At 38.4% G+C, this 15,935-nt stretch overlaps 1 protein-coding gene and 1 long non-coding RNA gene across 7 annotated transcripts; both read right to left on the bottom strand.

Annotated features, from left to right (window-relative positions):
* Nucleotides 1-1,146: 1,146 nt before the first annotated feature.
* LOC121244461 lies at nt 1,147-4,864 on the bottom strand. Of its 5 annotated transcripts, none has more exons than XM_041142537.1 (5): nt 4,601-4,864; nt 4,138-4,475; nt 2,004-2,056; nt 1,633-1,803; nt 1,147-1,512 (listed from the first exon to the last, which is right to left on the bottom strand). In XM_041142537.1, the coding sequence occupies exons 2-5, from the start codon at nt 4,456-4,458 to the stop codon at nt 1,284-1,286; spliced, it is 774 nt and encodes a 257-aa protein (XP_040998471.1). In that variant the 5' UTR covers nt 4,459-4,475; nt 4,601-4,864; the 3' UTR covers nt 1,147-1,283. The 5 variants fall into 5 exon arrangements, with proteins under 5 accessions (XP_040998471.1, XP_040998472.1, XP_040998470.1 ...); XM_041142538.1 differs by having other exon boundaries at nt 4,605-4,864; XM_041142536.1 differs by having other exon boundaries at nt 4,138-4,471; nt 4,605-4,864.
* Nucleotides 2,150-4,131, bottom strand: LOC121244462. Of its 2 annotated transcripts, none has more exons than XR_005936431.1 (3): nt 3,575-4,131; nt 3,112-3,442; nt 2,150-3,048 (listed from the first exon to the last, which is right to left on the bottom strand). It is a non-coding gene; the product is annotated as an uncharacterized LOC121244462 (long non-coding RNA). The 2 variants fall into 2 exon arrangements; XR_005936432.1 differs by having other exon boundaries at nt 2,150-3,001.
* Nucleotides 4,865-15,935: the final 11,071 nt, after the last annotated feature.

Here is a 15,935-nt window from a genome sequence, read left to right as displayed (position 1 = left end):
TGGACTGATTACCTGATAAGAGTCTTAAGATCCTTATTGAACTTAGAATAAGAAAAGATTTTTTTTAGTGGATCTACCATGTTGAATGTCATACTAATCTAAATATTGGTGCAGTGGTGGAGTCTGTCCCTGTTCAAAATCAAGCTGCTGCATAGAAACTACTCTAGAAAATGAATCATTAAAGCAAGGATGGTCGACATTCCAAATGTTATATTTTTTGCATGTAGAGATCAATTTTTCCTCCCAATTCCAGATTCAAGATGTGAAGACTATTGCAAAATAAGAAAATATTGAACAATGTTATTTATTTTGCATTGTTATGTATTAGTTTAATTAGTTGTGATGTATTATTATTTATTTTGTTCTTTGTAAATTTATGTTTTGCATTGTGATGTAACAACAATATTATTTATTTTTTATTTTTTTTATTTTTTAATTTAATTTATTTAAAAAAACCTGCTATAAATTTGTTTTAAAAGTTTGTCTTAAAAATAAAAATAAAAACCAGATTAAATCCGGTTATAACCCGGATTAAATCATGTTATAATCCGGATATCCGGATTTAACCCGGATATCCGGATTTAATCTGGTTATAAGCCCGGATTAAATCCGGATTAATCCGGGTGGATAACTGCCCAGTTTTTAAAATCCGAATCCGATTGTGGCCAGATATCCGGATCCGGATCCACACTCCTACTTGTTGGGCTATTTTCAAGTCTAAGTCCCAATTTGATATCCAAATCCTAACCTCTATACTTAGGTCCTCAAACATTGCACACGGGCTTAAGCCTAAGTTCACTTCGTACCCTAACTACCTTCTATAAATGGAAATCCTGGGAGTAGGAATTCCAAAACTTTCGTTAAATTGAAACCCTGAAAGTTTGGGGTGTTACAGCCCCAGCTCAATCAATCTTGCCTTGGTCATACTTTATTCGATTGTTCAATGAGCTCAAAATGCAAGATTAAGCTTATTTGACTATTTAACTACTAGTTTTTCCTATCACACGCAAAGACACTCTTTCTCTGGTTATTTACCTTTGAGACGGAATTCATTCACTGTCAAGCAGAGAACTCTCAATGAGCTAATGCAGTGGCTTTGATTTGGAAACTATATACTAGCTAGAAATGCCAGAAATCCTATATTCATAACGAAATTCAAAACTCATGTTTTAGATATATATATTCACTTAATGTCCAACATACGCATTTTTGCAACTGCATGCACTTAGACCTGCGCGCAGGCATATCCACAGAGATGGAATTTAACAAAATTAGAAACCAAGCTATGCATGTAGATTTCCTGATGTTTTGATCATAAGAACACGTCGTTTTCTTCCAATCCACGTAGTCATCCAAGGCGGATAACCAGAGACAACTTGATAGCCTGCACTTGCATACAATTTTCGTGCACCTAAATCATCTTCATAAGCTCGGAGGGCAAGATACTCGAAACCCCACAGAGTGGAGAGCATGTCGCAGGCTTTTAGCAACACCGTTGCGATTTTCTGCCTCCTGTCAAAACACCAGAACATGATGACATCAATCATGGTAAGTGGGAGGAGAAATGAAGCAGCAGCAGCAGCTGAAGTGATGAAAATAGAATTCATACCAAGTAGGATGGACGTATTTCACCTGAATTCTTTCAAGACAGCAATCCCAGACACATAAAGATACTCTTCTGCTCCAGCTGGAAGATGCTCAAGCACAGCTTTATCTCTCAACACTGTAACATCTACAACGCCCACAAGTTGCTTTTGTGCATCAGAAGCATTGATGTTAGGCTCAGTGACCAAACAAGCGTATCTGTTCATGATATATATCAATTGCAGGGCCGAATTAATGAAACGCGTTGGCTTAAAAATTTTTTATAGTGATTAAAAGTTGGCAAATTCATTTTCCCTTTAAGAGTATTGTCTTAAGAATATAATATATCATTCCTATGAATTATAGATGACATAGTCGTGATGAATTCATGTTTTTTTTTTTTCATGGTCAAGGTTTACCTGTTAGGAGGTGAGTTCCTAAGTTTGTATAGAAGTCCAGAAAGCACTTCAGCCTGTATTTTCAGCAGGACACCATGAAGCTGTTATAAACTGATGTTGATCCAGTGGTGGAAACAAAGCTTAATTGTTATTCGATTTCTTTTTTCTTTTTCACTTGAGTTAAGGAAGATAAGGATATCCTCCAGAGGATGCATGGTCATATAAAAATACAATGAATTCTGATATACCCAATTTTGTCCAGGCTAGCCTCTGTCCAAAAAAAAAAAAAAAAAAAAAAAACATCATTAAATTCAAACCCAACTGAAGATAGTGCTAGGAGGGCCCTGATGATGGTTCAGCTATGGACCTCTCGGATTCCCTCCCAAAGACGAAGGGATGTGATCAGTCCCCAAGGAATCATTTAACATGAATCTAGGTTCATCTTCCAATGTCCCTGAGCTTCTCCACTAATGCAAACAAAAAGTGCAAAATGCGAAACCTGTTGCCTAGGCCATAAATAAATTCTGTCTTAAAGTAATTAAGACATGACAAACAACTTAATGATCAACCATTCTCCTCTCAGAAAAGGTAGAGTTCTACCCCTAATATAAGCAACTAGGCTCACAGACTCACGAGCAACCAAGTATTTAAAACACAGTAACACACCAAGCAAAATATCTCACTCAAGCATCACTCTCTCCCATCCATGGTGCCCTGCTCCTACAGAGGCCTTAATGCCTCTAACTGAGGCCACCCCCTCCAAAGGAGCCCTGGGAGAGCTCCCTTACTCCTGTACCTTTTATGCCCTTGAAGTGGATTGTACATAGCCTTCAGGGTCAGACCTTATATAAGCAAATATTAGTCTAACTAGAAGGATAACCATCCCCAGCATTGAAGAAACCGATCACCACATACCTCTTCTGCCCAAGAATTGGACGGGAGGAAGTAACCTCTAGAGGTTCTCACCCACCACCAAGGTAGACATATCTTCCCTCAAAATGCAAAGAATGAAGCCAACCCTGCCAAGCTCTTCCTTGCTCAGTGTTGGTATTTCCAAAGCTACAAACTGAAAAGGACAATGGTTGAGGTAAGTAGTAGGGAAGGGAAGAAGGGACAAAAGAATGCCCACCTATTCGTCCGTCTCCTTGACTCATGGGACAAAGCAAGATCTACACCCCAAGGAAGGGTGAAAGACAACCCAGACAAAGGCTTGAGCATCATCCCACGCAGCAAACCACGACCATCAGTATAGGGTTCTGTTGGCCTATAACAATATAGAAATTGCCATACCATCAAATTGTCAAGAGCCCTAAACGAACAGGCCATAGCACACCATGCAAGGACCAAAGTCCTTCCATCATGAGGCAGGAGCTACTCAAGGATAGCCTTGCCATTGAAGATCCCGCACCTAGTGAGGCATGGGAAGACGAAGACTAGCCTTGAAGGTGGCTTCGAACAGGCTGCGTCAAGAATCAAGGGGTTATCTCCAAAAGTTGGAAAGCTAAGGTCAATTGACAATGATTATCAAACTATGAAGATCAGCTGAGTGAAAGAAAGTATATAATGAGGGGATATGAGAAGCGAGACTGAACTGTGAACAGGATTCCCTTCCTGTATCTTTATGCCTCGAAGTCAATAAAAAATATCATATACCCCAATGCCTCAAATCCTTTCAAAAGGTAAGGAAAATTAAGCAAGAGGAAGGGCCACTCCGAAATCCCCACCACAATGAATATGCTGCCAAGGAAATCGCTCACTCAATCATTGCTCTCTTGTCTTTCCTATATATGCTTCCCCTTCTGGGAACCTGTTGGTTGTACATGCAAGCGTCCTATTGCGCCATCAAGTGCAAATATACTAAACCAGAAGAAACCAGAAGAACTTGACTTGTGGTTTAAGGCATTCTTTCTATTAACGATATTCAGAGTAACTATTCATTATTCATTAACCTACACACTGCTAAGAAATGTCGAAATATAATACATATGGAAAACAGCAGAGAAAGAAAACGTCGTAGGCTCATTGAATGGAATCGGGCTTTTAGCAAAACATATTCTTTTCTTAAAAGAAAAGGGGGTAGATCCCAAAAATCAAAAGTTAAAAATGAACGAAAGCAATAATACATGTAATTAGGAGAAAAATGTGGGGGAGAAACCTGAAAGAACTCGAAGAAGAAGTCATTGAAAAGAGCTACAGGCTCGTGGAATGCTTCAGCTTGAACTTGAGCTGCCTTTTTCATCTCATCTGCCTTCACAACCAACCTTCTCACCTTCCATCCATACTCATCTACCAAATATCTACTCTTTCCCTCTGCGTTAATTGCAGAATTCCCATTTCCAACCAAACCCACTTCCTGATCAGCTGATGAGGTTGAACAATGCACTGCAAAAGCTCTAGCTTTCGCCAAATATAGCAATGGCTGCTCACTTTTTTCCCAACTTGGAATTGCATTTCTCCAACTTCTACCAAAATCCATCAAACTAGTCCTCCTACCTTGTTTACGACATTTAAAAACATTGGAAGGTTCTGAATGCAATCTTCTCAGAATATTATTGTGATTTGCTAGCAAATGAGCCATGTGTTTTGTTAGGATGGGGAATTAAGTTTCTGAAAGATACCTACATTACACGACGTTGTAACGAGTGCGCATGCGTGCTTGTCCCAGACTAGCTATCGAGAGCTACCAAAGGAAAGCTGTCGAGGGTATGTTGATGGGAATCAGGGCTTATATTTCTATTCCTTCTGCAACTCAACAGTTGATGCTTTGGCCGGATGCCCCATCTCAGACATAGAAGATGAGCATTGTCATTTTAGTTGAGGTGGGAAAAGGTTGGACTTTGGAGGGAAAGATAAAGGGATATGCACACTGAGTGGTCATAAAGTCTCGCCTGCTTGAGACCATGAGAACCAAAGGCGTCGACGTCAAAGGGGAACTCAAAGCTAAATCATGTCTCTATTATGAATTGTTTTTAAATACGCATGTCTGTGTTTGGTTATTTATTTAATTTTATTTTTGTAACTCACTCATGGGACTTCACTTTTAATAAATTGAGGTTTATTTTTCTCCAATCTTCCATACCCTTCCTCTGCTAGGATTTCTTCTCTTTTCCTCTAGGGTTTGAACTTTATATGGTATTAGACGTTTTCTCCTTCCATGGCGTCGTCTCACAAATCCGTCTTTGAAGATGCTACATCTCCTTTATTTCTCATCCTAGTAACAGCCTTAGTGTTCTCCTTGTCACTCAGCCCCTTGTCGGTGACTACCATGCTTGGTCTCGATCGATGTCCATGGTGGTTTCTGCGAAGAACAAACTCAATTTTGTCGATGGATCTCTCCCAATGCCTTCAGAATTAACAGATCCTCTTCTTTCTTCATGGCTCCGATGAAATAATATGTTAATATCTTGGCTCTTAAACTCTGTTTCTCATTACATCTCTGCTAGTATTTTGTACATCACTACTGCGCATGAGATTTAGTTAGATCTTAAGGAACGTTTTTCACAAAAGAACGGCCCTCACATTTTTCAATTACAGAAATCGATTTCTATTCTCTCTCAAGGCCAAGTTTTTGTGATTAATTATTTTACTCGTCTAAAAGCTCTTTGGGATGAATTAGCTAATTACAAGCCTGTTCCTGTTTGTTCTTGTGGAGCTGTATGTATGTTGAACTTTTATGTTCAACAAGAGCATGTTTTACAGTTTCTAATGGGATTGAATGAATCTTTTGCACCTGATTGTGCTCAGATCTTGCTTTTGGAGCCTTTGCCTCCTCTTAATAAGGTGTTTTCTCTTGTTTTACAAGAGGAACAACAACGAGAAATTTCTATTGTTTCTCTGCCTTATGTTGATTCACATGTGTTTGTTTCCAAAACTAATGGAACTAGATTTGTTAAATCATTTTCTAAGAAGGATAGACCAATATGTAAACATTGTGGAATCACTGGTCACGTAATTGACAAATGTTACAAATTGCAAGGTTTTCCACCAGGCTATAAACCAAAGCCAAAGCAACAGTCTGAAGCCAATCACGCTGTCCTTAGTGATAGTAATTCCTCGGCTACTTCTCCCTTTTCTTTAACCCAGGCTCAGTATCAACAGCTTCTATCCATGCTTCATCCTCCAAACAATACTGATGAGGTTTCTCCTACTGTAAATGTAGTCACTACGACTTCTCCTTTTTCTGGTATAACTTTTCCTCACAATGATAATCAATACTATGTTTCTCTTCCATTCAATCTATTACATTTGATTTAAATGTTTGGATTCTTGATATAGGAGCCACAGATCATATGGTTCCTTCTATTGATTGTTTTTCTTCTATTACCAAATCTGTTAATGCCTCTGTTAAGTTTCCTAATGGTCAATCTGTGTCTGTTACACATATTGGCTTTGTTCATATTTCTGAACACCTTGTTTTACATGGTGTTCTATGTGTACCTTCTTTCAAATTCAAATTAATTTCTATCAGCAAATTAACTCAGTCACTGACTTCTTGTTTTTTGTTTTCATCTGACCTATGCTTCATTCAAGACCTGACTCGTTTGGAGTGGGTAGATAGCAAGGAGGATTTTATATACTGCAGCAATCAGGTTCTTCTTTTTCTAAACCTACTTCATATACTCCTTGTTTACTTGATAACATGTCTTTACACGCTTGTTTTGTATCTATCATCCAAAAGGTCTAAGTATGAGCTTTGACATAATAGACTTGGTCATCCTTAGAGCATTGACATTGGTTTCATCAAAGCCATCTTCAAAATTTGATGAAAATTACATGTTTTCCATAAATCTAAAACCTCCCTAGCCAAAACCCCACATTGGATTAGTCATTTGATTTATCAAAATAATAATATAATATTATTTTTTTAATAATAATATTTTTAATTTTTTTTTCATTTTTTGCAACTATATTAATTAATAATTTAATTTATACTTAAATTATTATTTCTCAACTAATTTTTTTCCTCAACTTGATTATCCAACAAACACATTTTTTCAATCAATTTTTTCTTGAGATGGAAAATCAGTTAGAAAAATCATTAATTCTTATAAAATGAGGAGTTTGTGTGGATTGAGGATGGTCCATTAGAGATCCTTACACTTGTATTACATGATAAGCTTTGTAATGACTCATTATAATAGTTGAAATGATAAGCTTTGGAGATGCAAAAGGGTTATTACTCTCGAAGAGGATGCTCTACAAATGGTGCTACTTGGCAATAATGGATACTTCTCCATTCAAGCAAATGGCGTTGCACAGATGTTAGCTAAGGATGTCGCGAAATTTGCACTTGAATATATACTTTACACAAAGGATTTAAATTGTAATGACCCAAGTCCAAATCTCCCAAATCCATCCATGATCCATCCATTTAAATTGGCAAGATAGAGAGAGCAAAACTTGTGTTTGAATTGGAGAAACATACGACATGCAACCAAGAAGTAATAAGCACAAAATACATGAAAATACATTAGAAATCAACTGGGAATCTTTTCTCACCATGAAAGAAAGAAAACTCGCAATAAGCTAGTTCATCAATATAACTGCTAACTACAGAGCAAATTCTTGAGAAAGAAGCTATAGGATTTGGATAGACGGACATCTACCACCATATATAGACCATTGTAGCTCCAATTAAATGCACATAATACTTTGAATTTGTTTTAATCACTACAAGCTATGAACAAGCTGCTATCATACAAGATATGAACAAATAATTCATCCTCACATGAACTAATACAGTGAGGTAAATATCATCAAGTAACATACAAGATATGAACAAGCTGTTATCATCACACAAAATGCTGTCATCAGCAATTCCAGTTACACAAGTCAGCAATTCCAGTTACACAGCAAGTCCAGGGGCACATATACAATTTCAGTCTATGGCAAACACAAAAAGGCTACATATCAACTTCAAAATAAAAAAAATTTAGATTTCATAGTGACTGCCCAGCGACTAAAAGCTGGAAATCTGAAATCATAGCCAACAGTTACACACCTCCATCAAGTGTGGATGAAGATTTCTCGGATGTACCTTCGAAACAATTTAAAGATTCCTCATAAACTTTCCTCTGAATATTTAGAAATTAGCCTTGCTGCATGGCATTCATGCCAGAAAGATCCTTGCTCATAATCTCTGCCTCGAACTTTCTCTTATCAAGTTCTAGTTGTGCACCTCTATTGTCATCTGCCTTCGTCACCCATGATCTTCTCTCTACCATGAACAATCGTCTATCCTCGGTCATTTTTTCTAACGCCGTGTTGAACTCAGCATCACATGATTCTTGGGCCTTCCGCTTCCTCAAGTTATCTTTCTCAGCTTTTTTGCCTGGAGGCCTTTCAACGTTCTCCTCCACAATGTCATCGGCAACTTCACTTGACTGCTCATTAGCTGGACGTTTATCATGTGGCCTTCTCCTTGTATTCAATGAAATCATGTGTTGTTGCCATTTGGGTTAGTGTCTCAAAAGACACCAACAATGCTCTAGTGTGAAGTTCCCATTCTCTATCTCTTTGTACATTATTTTTGCCTTTTCAATCTGAAAAAGTGAAGGAATATTGTCAGAAAATAAATCTTAGAAAAATAAATACATTATTAAAGGAAAATGGTACATACCTTGTCTTGCTCGGTCGCACCACTTGGGTGCAATGACTCTATCTGCGCTAGAAATGCGCAAAACTTGTTTGTGCATTTTTGAACCATGGACCAATAATTGATCAATGACCCTACCGAATGGTTTACAGTATTTGATTTTTTATACTCGTGATAAAACTCAGAAATTCTGTCCCACATTTGAGTGGATTTTTTATCCGTACTCTGTATGGCATCAATGCTAATGTTGAGCCAACCGGAGACAAGTAAATTATCCTCCTCAACAGTGAAAGATGCACCTATTTGAACTTTTTTTGCCGGAGGCCTCTTTTCACCATGAATGGGAGTTGTTTGGATCATAACATTAAAATATTGCTCATATGTTCGAGTGCAACCTTCTCCTCCACTTTATAAGAGAGTGGTGAAGAAGGGGTCCTCCTCAGATGGAGTGTCCATCTTTTAAGAATTAGACAATAGATACAACGCAGCACAATAAGCACAAGAAAATAGATACAAGGCATTACAATAAAATAGATACCAAGCAGTACAAAAAAATAGATACAAGGCAGCACATTTTAAAAAAATATCAAACCATGCTGCATGTTGGTTTCCCAAAGTTCATTTTGATTAAAATGTTAAGTGCTAATAGTTACACAACAAGTTCATTTACACATCATTACAATTAGCAGTACCCAAAAAAAAAAATCCAGCATTGAGTAGAGTAGTATACATTATCAAAATTCCAGCAAAAATAGAGTTTATCAATTCCAGCATTGAATAGAGCAGTATACATTATCAAAAAAAATGTCCAAAGCAACTTCATGACAATGGGATAATACTTTGAATATGTTTCAACCACAACAGCTCACAAAAAGTCAGAATTAAGATCTCGGATTATCAGACTCAGCACTAATATCAGTGTCCAAACATCAGGACATATGTAAGGAATGGATGAGGATAAATCCTGAAAACTAGGTTCTCACAATTCTTGCCATTTCCAATCACAATCATGGTTTTAGGCAACTACACTCTAATGTAAGTGGAAACTAAAATTAAACACTCCAAGCAACTACAGGAACACACTTGTCTGCATGTATAAGCCTTCCAAAGCCAAAACTTCAGAAATTAACCTTGGAGAGAATATTACTGATTTCAACACCTAGAATTATCTTGATTCCAAATTTTCAAGTAGCTTCTAGAGACTCATGGATGCCCGAGATTGTGTTATGATCTGTCAGAGCAAGAACATTTACCTGTTATAAGCAAATTTATTAATTAAATTTCAAACATCTTATGATTATTCAAGGCAAATAAAATAACAGAATAGAAAATAAGAACGAAAAAGCAATCAAATAAAAAATCGATCGATCACAATTATAAGTACTACTAGAATTTTAAAATCAAGAATAACAGTTCTTGAAAACAGTTTGGACTTCAATCACACAACGCAAGGGTCCCATAACATTAACAGGCGGCATTGTAGGATATTATCAGAGGTTCCTTGTGTGGCATCCCCAAGTTGATTCAAGTCTCTAAATTTTGTTATAAAGAAATTGAATTAAATCTTCATTTAATATTATTGTTGTTATTCGTAGCTATAAACTAGTGGTATTCAAAATCATTTTGCTGACTATAAGCATGTAGACAATCTTCTTGAAACATATTTTTTGGGTCATTGCTAGATATCATCTTTGTCCACCATGCTGACATTGTATGCCTCAAAAGCCATACAAAACTAAAGTACTTATACGACCTAACCAAGCTGTAATACCAGTTAATTGGGGTTTAGCTTTGTGGATCCTAATTATTTACGTCTCATCTAAAATCATATAAATGTAGTGCAAAATTTCTCATACATGCATATATGATTAATATATATATATATATATATATATATGAGAGAGTGAACTCACGAAGATGGAGAACGTTCGGAGCAGAGGGAGAAAGGAGCAGCAACGGTGTGCCTATGGAGGTGATGGAGGTCCTGTATCACCTGAAACACCTCGTACGAACTTCAACATCTGCTTCAAGGAGATGAACTGGTCACTCTCTCAGCAATGAATATGATACAAGCTTCGCGAAAAACAGGAGAGGAAACAGAGGGAAGAAACAGAGAGGAAGAAAGGGAGAGGAAGAAAGAAAGGGAGAGGAAGAATCGAAAATGGATTTGGGGATTTTAGGATTTCGGGGTAGAGAAGAAAGCAGAGAAGAGAGGGAAGAAAGAATGAAATCCCAGATTCAGGAAGAAAGAAAGGGAGGCGAAGAAGAAAGAAAGGGAGAGGAAGAGTTGAAAAGGGATTTGAGGATTTGGGAATTTTGGGGTAGAGGAAGAAAGCAGAGAAGAGAGGGAAGAAAGAATAGCTTTGCCAGATTCGGGAAGAAAGAAATCGAGAGGAGAGGAAGAAAGAAAGGGAGAAGAATCGAGAAGGGATTTCGGGATTTTGGGATTTTGGGGTTGAGGAAGAAACCATAATAAAGAGGGAAGAAAGAACTGCTTGGCGTGCGAAAGAGTATTTCGTAATAAAATATCCCGATAGACGTTGAATAGTAGTTCACCAAGTTTGAAGATAAATGAGACTTCACTATAGCTAAAAGCTTCAGATTTAAGTAAAAGGTGAATCCAATGCTGTGTGTTTTGAGCGAAATTCATCAAATTTTAAAACATTAATGAGTCCAATGCCAGTGCTCTTATAATTATAGGATGATGTTTGTGAATAAATTTGTTCCACATTTGATTGTTCCATGCAATCCTTGTATGTTTTGTCCATTAGCTAAACAAAGAAAATTTCATTTTCCTAATAATGTTCATCTATTTGCTGCTCCTTTTGATCTTGTACATTGTGATATTTGGAGACCATATTTTGTTTCTACTGTTGAAGGTTACAGATATTTTTTTTACTATTGTTGATGATTCAACTCGTGCCACATGGCTTTACCTTCTTAAGCATAAATATGAGGTTTCACATGTTTTCAAAGCTTTTTTTTTTAAGTTGATTAAAATACTATTTCATCTCAAAATAAATTAAAAAAAATTGTACTGATAATGGTGCAAAATTTTCTTTTTCTCAATTTCCTCATTCCAAAGGTATTATACATCAATACAGTTGTATTGAAACTCCACACATAATTCTGTTGTGGAGAGAAAACGTCAGCACATATTAATGTAGCTAGATCAATGATGATTCAGTCTCATTTACCTATTAATTTTTGGGGTGATGCTGTTTTAACAACCACCTACATTATTAATAACAACCGAAATTGACTTTCATAACCAACATATTATGATGTTCCGAAAATACCCTTAGGCGATTTTTTGTCTGCTAGGGTTTTTACGTGTGATTTGCATGGCTGCCGCGGGGGGCACTGGTGGCTCTATGCCGGTGACCACCCCTCGGTCGTTCGCAGAACTCGTCTCTGCCTCCCCTCAGCCGTTTCCGGATGTGCTTCTGCTAGCAAGGGCTCCAAAAACTATGGAGGGAGAAGTCTATTTCTTGTTTTCGAAGGAGGAAATATTGAAGTCTGCTGAACCGTTTAGATATTCAATGGTCCTGAAGTTTCTTAGACAGCGGCCATCACTGGATGCGATCAGAATGTTTATTAAGAACAGATGGGGTTTGTCTGGCTTGGCTGTTGTTTCGTCTATAAGAAAGCCGCAGAATGTGCTTGTCCGATTGACGTCGGAGGAGGATTTCAATAAGGCTTTCTCAAGGGAAGTTTGTGACGTTGACGGCGTGGCTTATCGTCCTTTTCATTGGTCTCCGGATTTTTCTGAAGAAGAAGAGCCTTCAGTGGTTCCTGTTTGGATTTTCCTTCCAGGTTTGGCTCCAAATTTTTATCACCCATCAATCCTGAAATGTCTCACGTCATCAATAGGGAAGTTTATACGGTGTGATAACTCTACGCGGTGTGCAACCAGAACTGACGGGGCGAGAGTGTGTGTAGAGCTAGATGCTACGAAATCGCCGATCTCTTCATTTTGGATTGGGGCTCCTTCGTGCTCTGCGAGTTGTAGACAGGAGGTGATTTATGAAACTTTACCGGCTTTTTGCAATGAGTGTAAATTACAGGGGCATAATTTAAAGACGTGTAAAAGAGGGAAGACAGGGAAGGAAAAGGAGAAGAAAAATGTTCGTCTGGAATATAGAGAAAAGTCGAAACAATTGGAATCCTCGGTTCCAAATGGTGCGAATACAGAGTCACAAGAAGTGGCGGCTTTATGTAAGGAAGGAAAGAATTCGAGTGATTTGGTGCTGGTTAGTGATGTTCACCCTATTCAGCGGGAAGAGGAGGAAGGAGTTATTTTCCTGTTCGAGGGTTCGCATGATATGGTATCTGGGGATAGGTCTAAGGAGGTGGAGCCTCAAATCCCTACGAAAAGTAAGGTTTCGAAGGGGGTATCTGCTGATCTGGGAGAGATGGCGCCAGTGGTATCTGAGGTGATGACAGTGCAGAGTTCTAGTGTGGGGTTAGGGACTCAGCATGGAGTGCAGGATAATGTATTGAATAATTTCCAGACGGTTGTTATTACGGAGGTGGAGTTACCTGTGAATGATGTGGGGTGCTCTGTTCTTGAGGAATTAAATAAACAGGGATTAGAGAACAATATGCAATTGAGGATGGTGGATGTGGCGCAGGAGGATTTATTAGCTATTGTTGTGAATCAATCTGAAGTATTACAAGGTGGAGATTTTGTTGCGCAGGGTACAAATAGTGTGTTGATAGAGGAGGAATGTGCTATGGTTGCTTCGGTGGCCAGTTTTTCTGACACAGAAATATTGGTGGATAACGCTTTGACTAGTAAGGAGGTTTGTTCTGATTCTGATACACAGGAACGTGGGAAGAAAAGAGGCGAGGCAATTGGAATGAAAGTTCGAAGCAGTAAACGGGTGATCACCCGTTCCTCTAAATTAAATTTATGATAAGTCCAATATTATATTGGAACATTAGAGGGGTGAGATCTTCTAAGAGCAGGCTAAAAAAGATTTTGAGTATGTATAAGCCGAAAGTTGTTGTGTTAGTAGAGCCATTTCTACGTGATGAAGTATTGGATGACGTAAAAAGGATGTTGGGTTTTGATTGTGGTTTCTCGAATGGGGATTGGGATGGTAAATTGTGGATATTTTGGATGAATGATGTAGATGTGAATGTGGTGAGCTGCGGTTCTCAACATGTTACAGTTATTGTGTCTACTGGTCTAATGAAATGTAAAGCTTCCTTTGTCTATGCTAAGTGTACGTATGTTCAACAGCGGGAGCTGTGGGCTGATCTTGAAAATGAGAGTAACGGTATTGAACCTTGGATAATAACAGGGGATTTTAATATTATTGCTTCTGATGTGGAAAGAAGAGGTGGTCGTTCACGTTCCTTGTTGGCGATGGAGGAGTTCAACTCTTGGATTCATTCTTGTGGATTACTGGAGTTAAAATTCTTGGTTAAATGTTTCTCTTGGTGTAATGGGCAGGCTGGGCGTTCTCGTAGCTGGGCTCGGTTGGATGGTTTGTTGGTTACGCCAAATTTTGTTCAAGCATTTCCGGACTCTTTCATGAGGTATTTGTCTCGTATGTCGTCAGACCATGCGCCTATGGTTATCTCCATGGTAAATAATGTTGCAGATTATGGTCCATCTCCATTCTGATTTCAACAGATGTGGGTGGATCATGTGGATTTTTTTAGATGCGTCCGAGAGGTCTGGGATCAACCGGTGGTTGGTACTGGCCTCATCAAGCTTGCGGTGAAATTAAAGAAATTGAAGACTGTGCTGAAAGGATGGAATAAAACTGTTTTTGGATGGACAAGTGGGCATATTAAGCAGTTGGAGGATCGGTTAGAGAGACTGGAGGAGAGCTTGCAGCTGAACTATGATGAAGAGGTGGAAAGTGATTTGCTGGCGTCCAAAATGGAGTTAGAGACCTGGAATAATCGTGAAGAAATGCGGTTAGCCCAGTGTGCGAAAGTCCGTTGGTGGCGTCATGGAGATCAAAATTCGCGTTATTTTCATGCTCTCTTGAATAAACGGAGGCAATCAAAGATTACGGAGATGAGGCTCCCGAATGGTTTAACGCTAAAGTCCCCGCAAGAAATTCATGATGGTGCGGTGCATTATTTTCGGGAATTCTTGGGGCAGTCGTCTCGAGTAGTACTTCCGGAGCTGAGTGATTATGTTTCTACTGTGATTTCGGATGATGATAATCTAAGACTATGTTCGCTTCCTACAGTAGAGGAGGTGAAACAAGCAGTGTTCAGCATTCCTATTGAGAGTAGTCCAGGGCCTGATGGTTTTGGGTCAGGTTTTTATAGAGCATGTTGGGATATTGTTAGTTTGGAGGTGGTGGAGGTGGTTCAAGAATTTTTTCGAGGGATTCCTCTTTCCAGATTCTACACTGCTTCTTTTGTAGTACTTCTTCCAAAAATGGATCAGCCGACCGGATTTGATAAGTTTCGGCCTGTTAGCTTATGTTCCGTCTTCTACAAAATCTGCACTAAGGTTTTGGTGGCGAGGCTTGCTCCTTTATTATCCTCTTTGATCTCTTCTGAGCAATGTGCGTTTATTCCAAGTAGGAGTATCTTTGATAATATCAGTCTTACACAGGAGATGGTGCAATCGCTTAATAAAAAGGCGATGGGGGGTAATATTATTTTGAAACTGGATATGGCTAAGGCTTATGATAGGGTGGAATGGGATTTTCTTTTACATATTTTGACAGCCTTTGGTTTTTCTTCCTTTGTTAGTGGTTTGATCAGGAATTGCATTGCTTCGCCTTGGTATTCGATTATGATGAATGGTACGAGTCGAGGTTTTTTTCAAGGAAGTCGAGGATTGCGACAGGGTGATCCATTATCACCATATCTTTTTATCATCATGGAAGAAGTGCTCTCTCCCTTATTAAAGAAAAATTTTTTATGTGGCAATATTAAAAAATTTTCTCTTCCAAGAGGTGCGCCTCTTGTTTCTCACCTTCTTTATGCTGATGATGGAGTGATTTTTGCTAATGGAGGAAAGCGTTCTTTGAAAGAATTGATGAAGGTTATTGAGACTTATGAGTCTTGGTCTGGGCAGCGGGTAAGTAAAGAAAAATCAGCCATCTACTTTGCAAAAAATGCTACTGTAGGGAGGAAGAGGGAGGTGCTTAATATCACGGGATTTAGTGAAGGTATTTTTCCATTTACTTATCTTGGTGCACCTATTATTACTGGGCGTCTTATGAAGTTACATTTAGAGCCTATTTTTAACCGGGTGAGGAAGAAACTTGGGGGATGGAAATTAAAATGTCTTTCGGCTGGGGGAAAGTTGATTTTGTTGAAGCATGTGTTAGCAAGTATGCCGATCCATATTATGTCTATTCTTCAATTGCCAAAAG

The sequence above is a fragment of the Juglans microcarpa x Juglans regia genome, chromosome 8S, assembly GCF_004785595.1.
Source record: "Juglans microcarpa x Juglans regia isolate MS1-56 chromosome 8S, Jm3101_v1.0, whole genome shotgun sequence".
Taxonomy (NCBI): Eukaryota; Viridiplantae; Streptophyta; class Magnoliopsida; order Fagales; family Juglandaceae; genus Juglans; species Juglans microcarpa x Juglans regia.
Note: the sequence above shows the minus strand (reverse complement) of the source record. Positions and strands in the feature narration are given on the sequence as shown.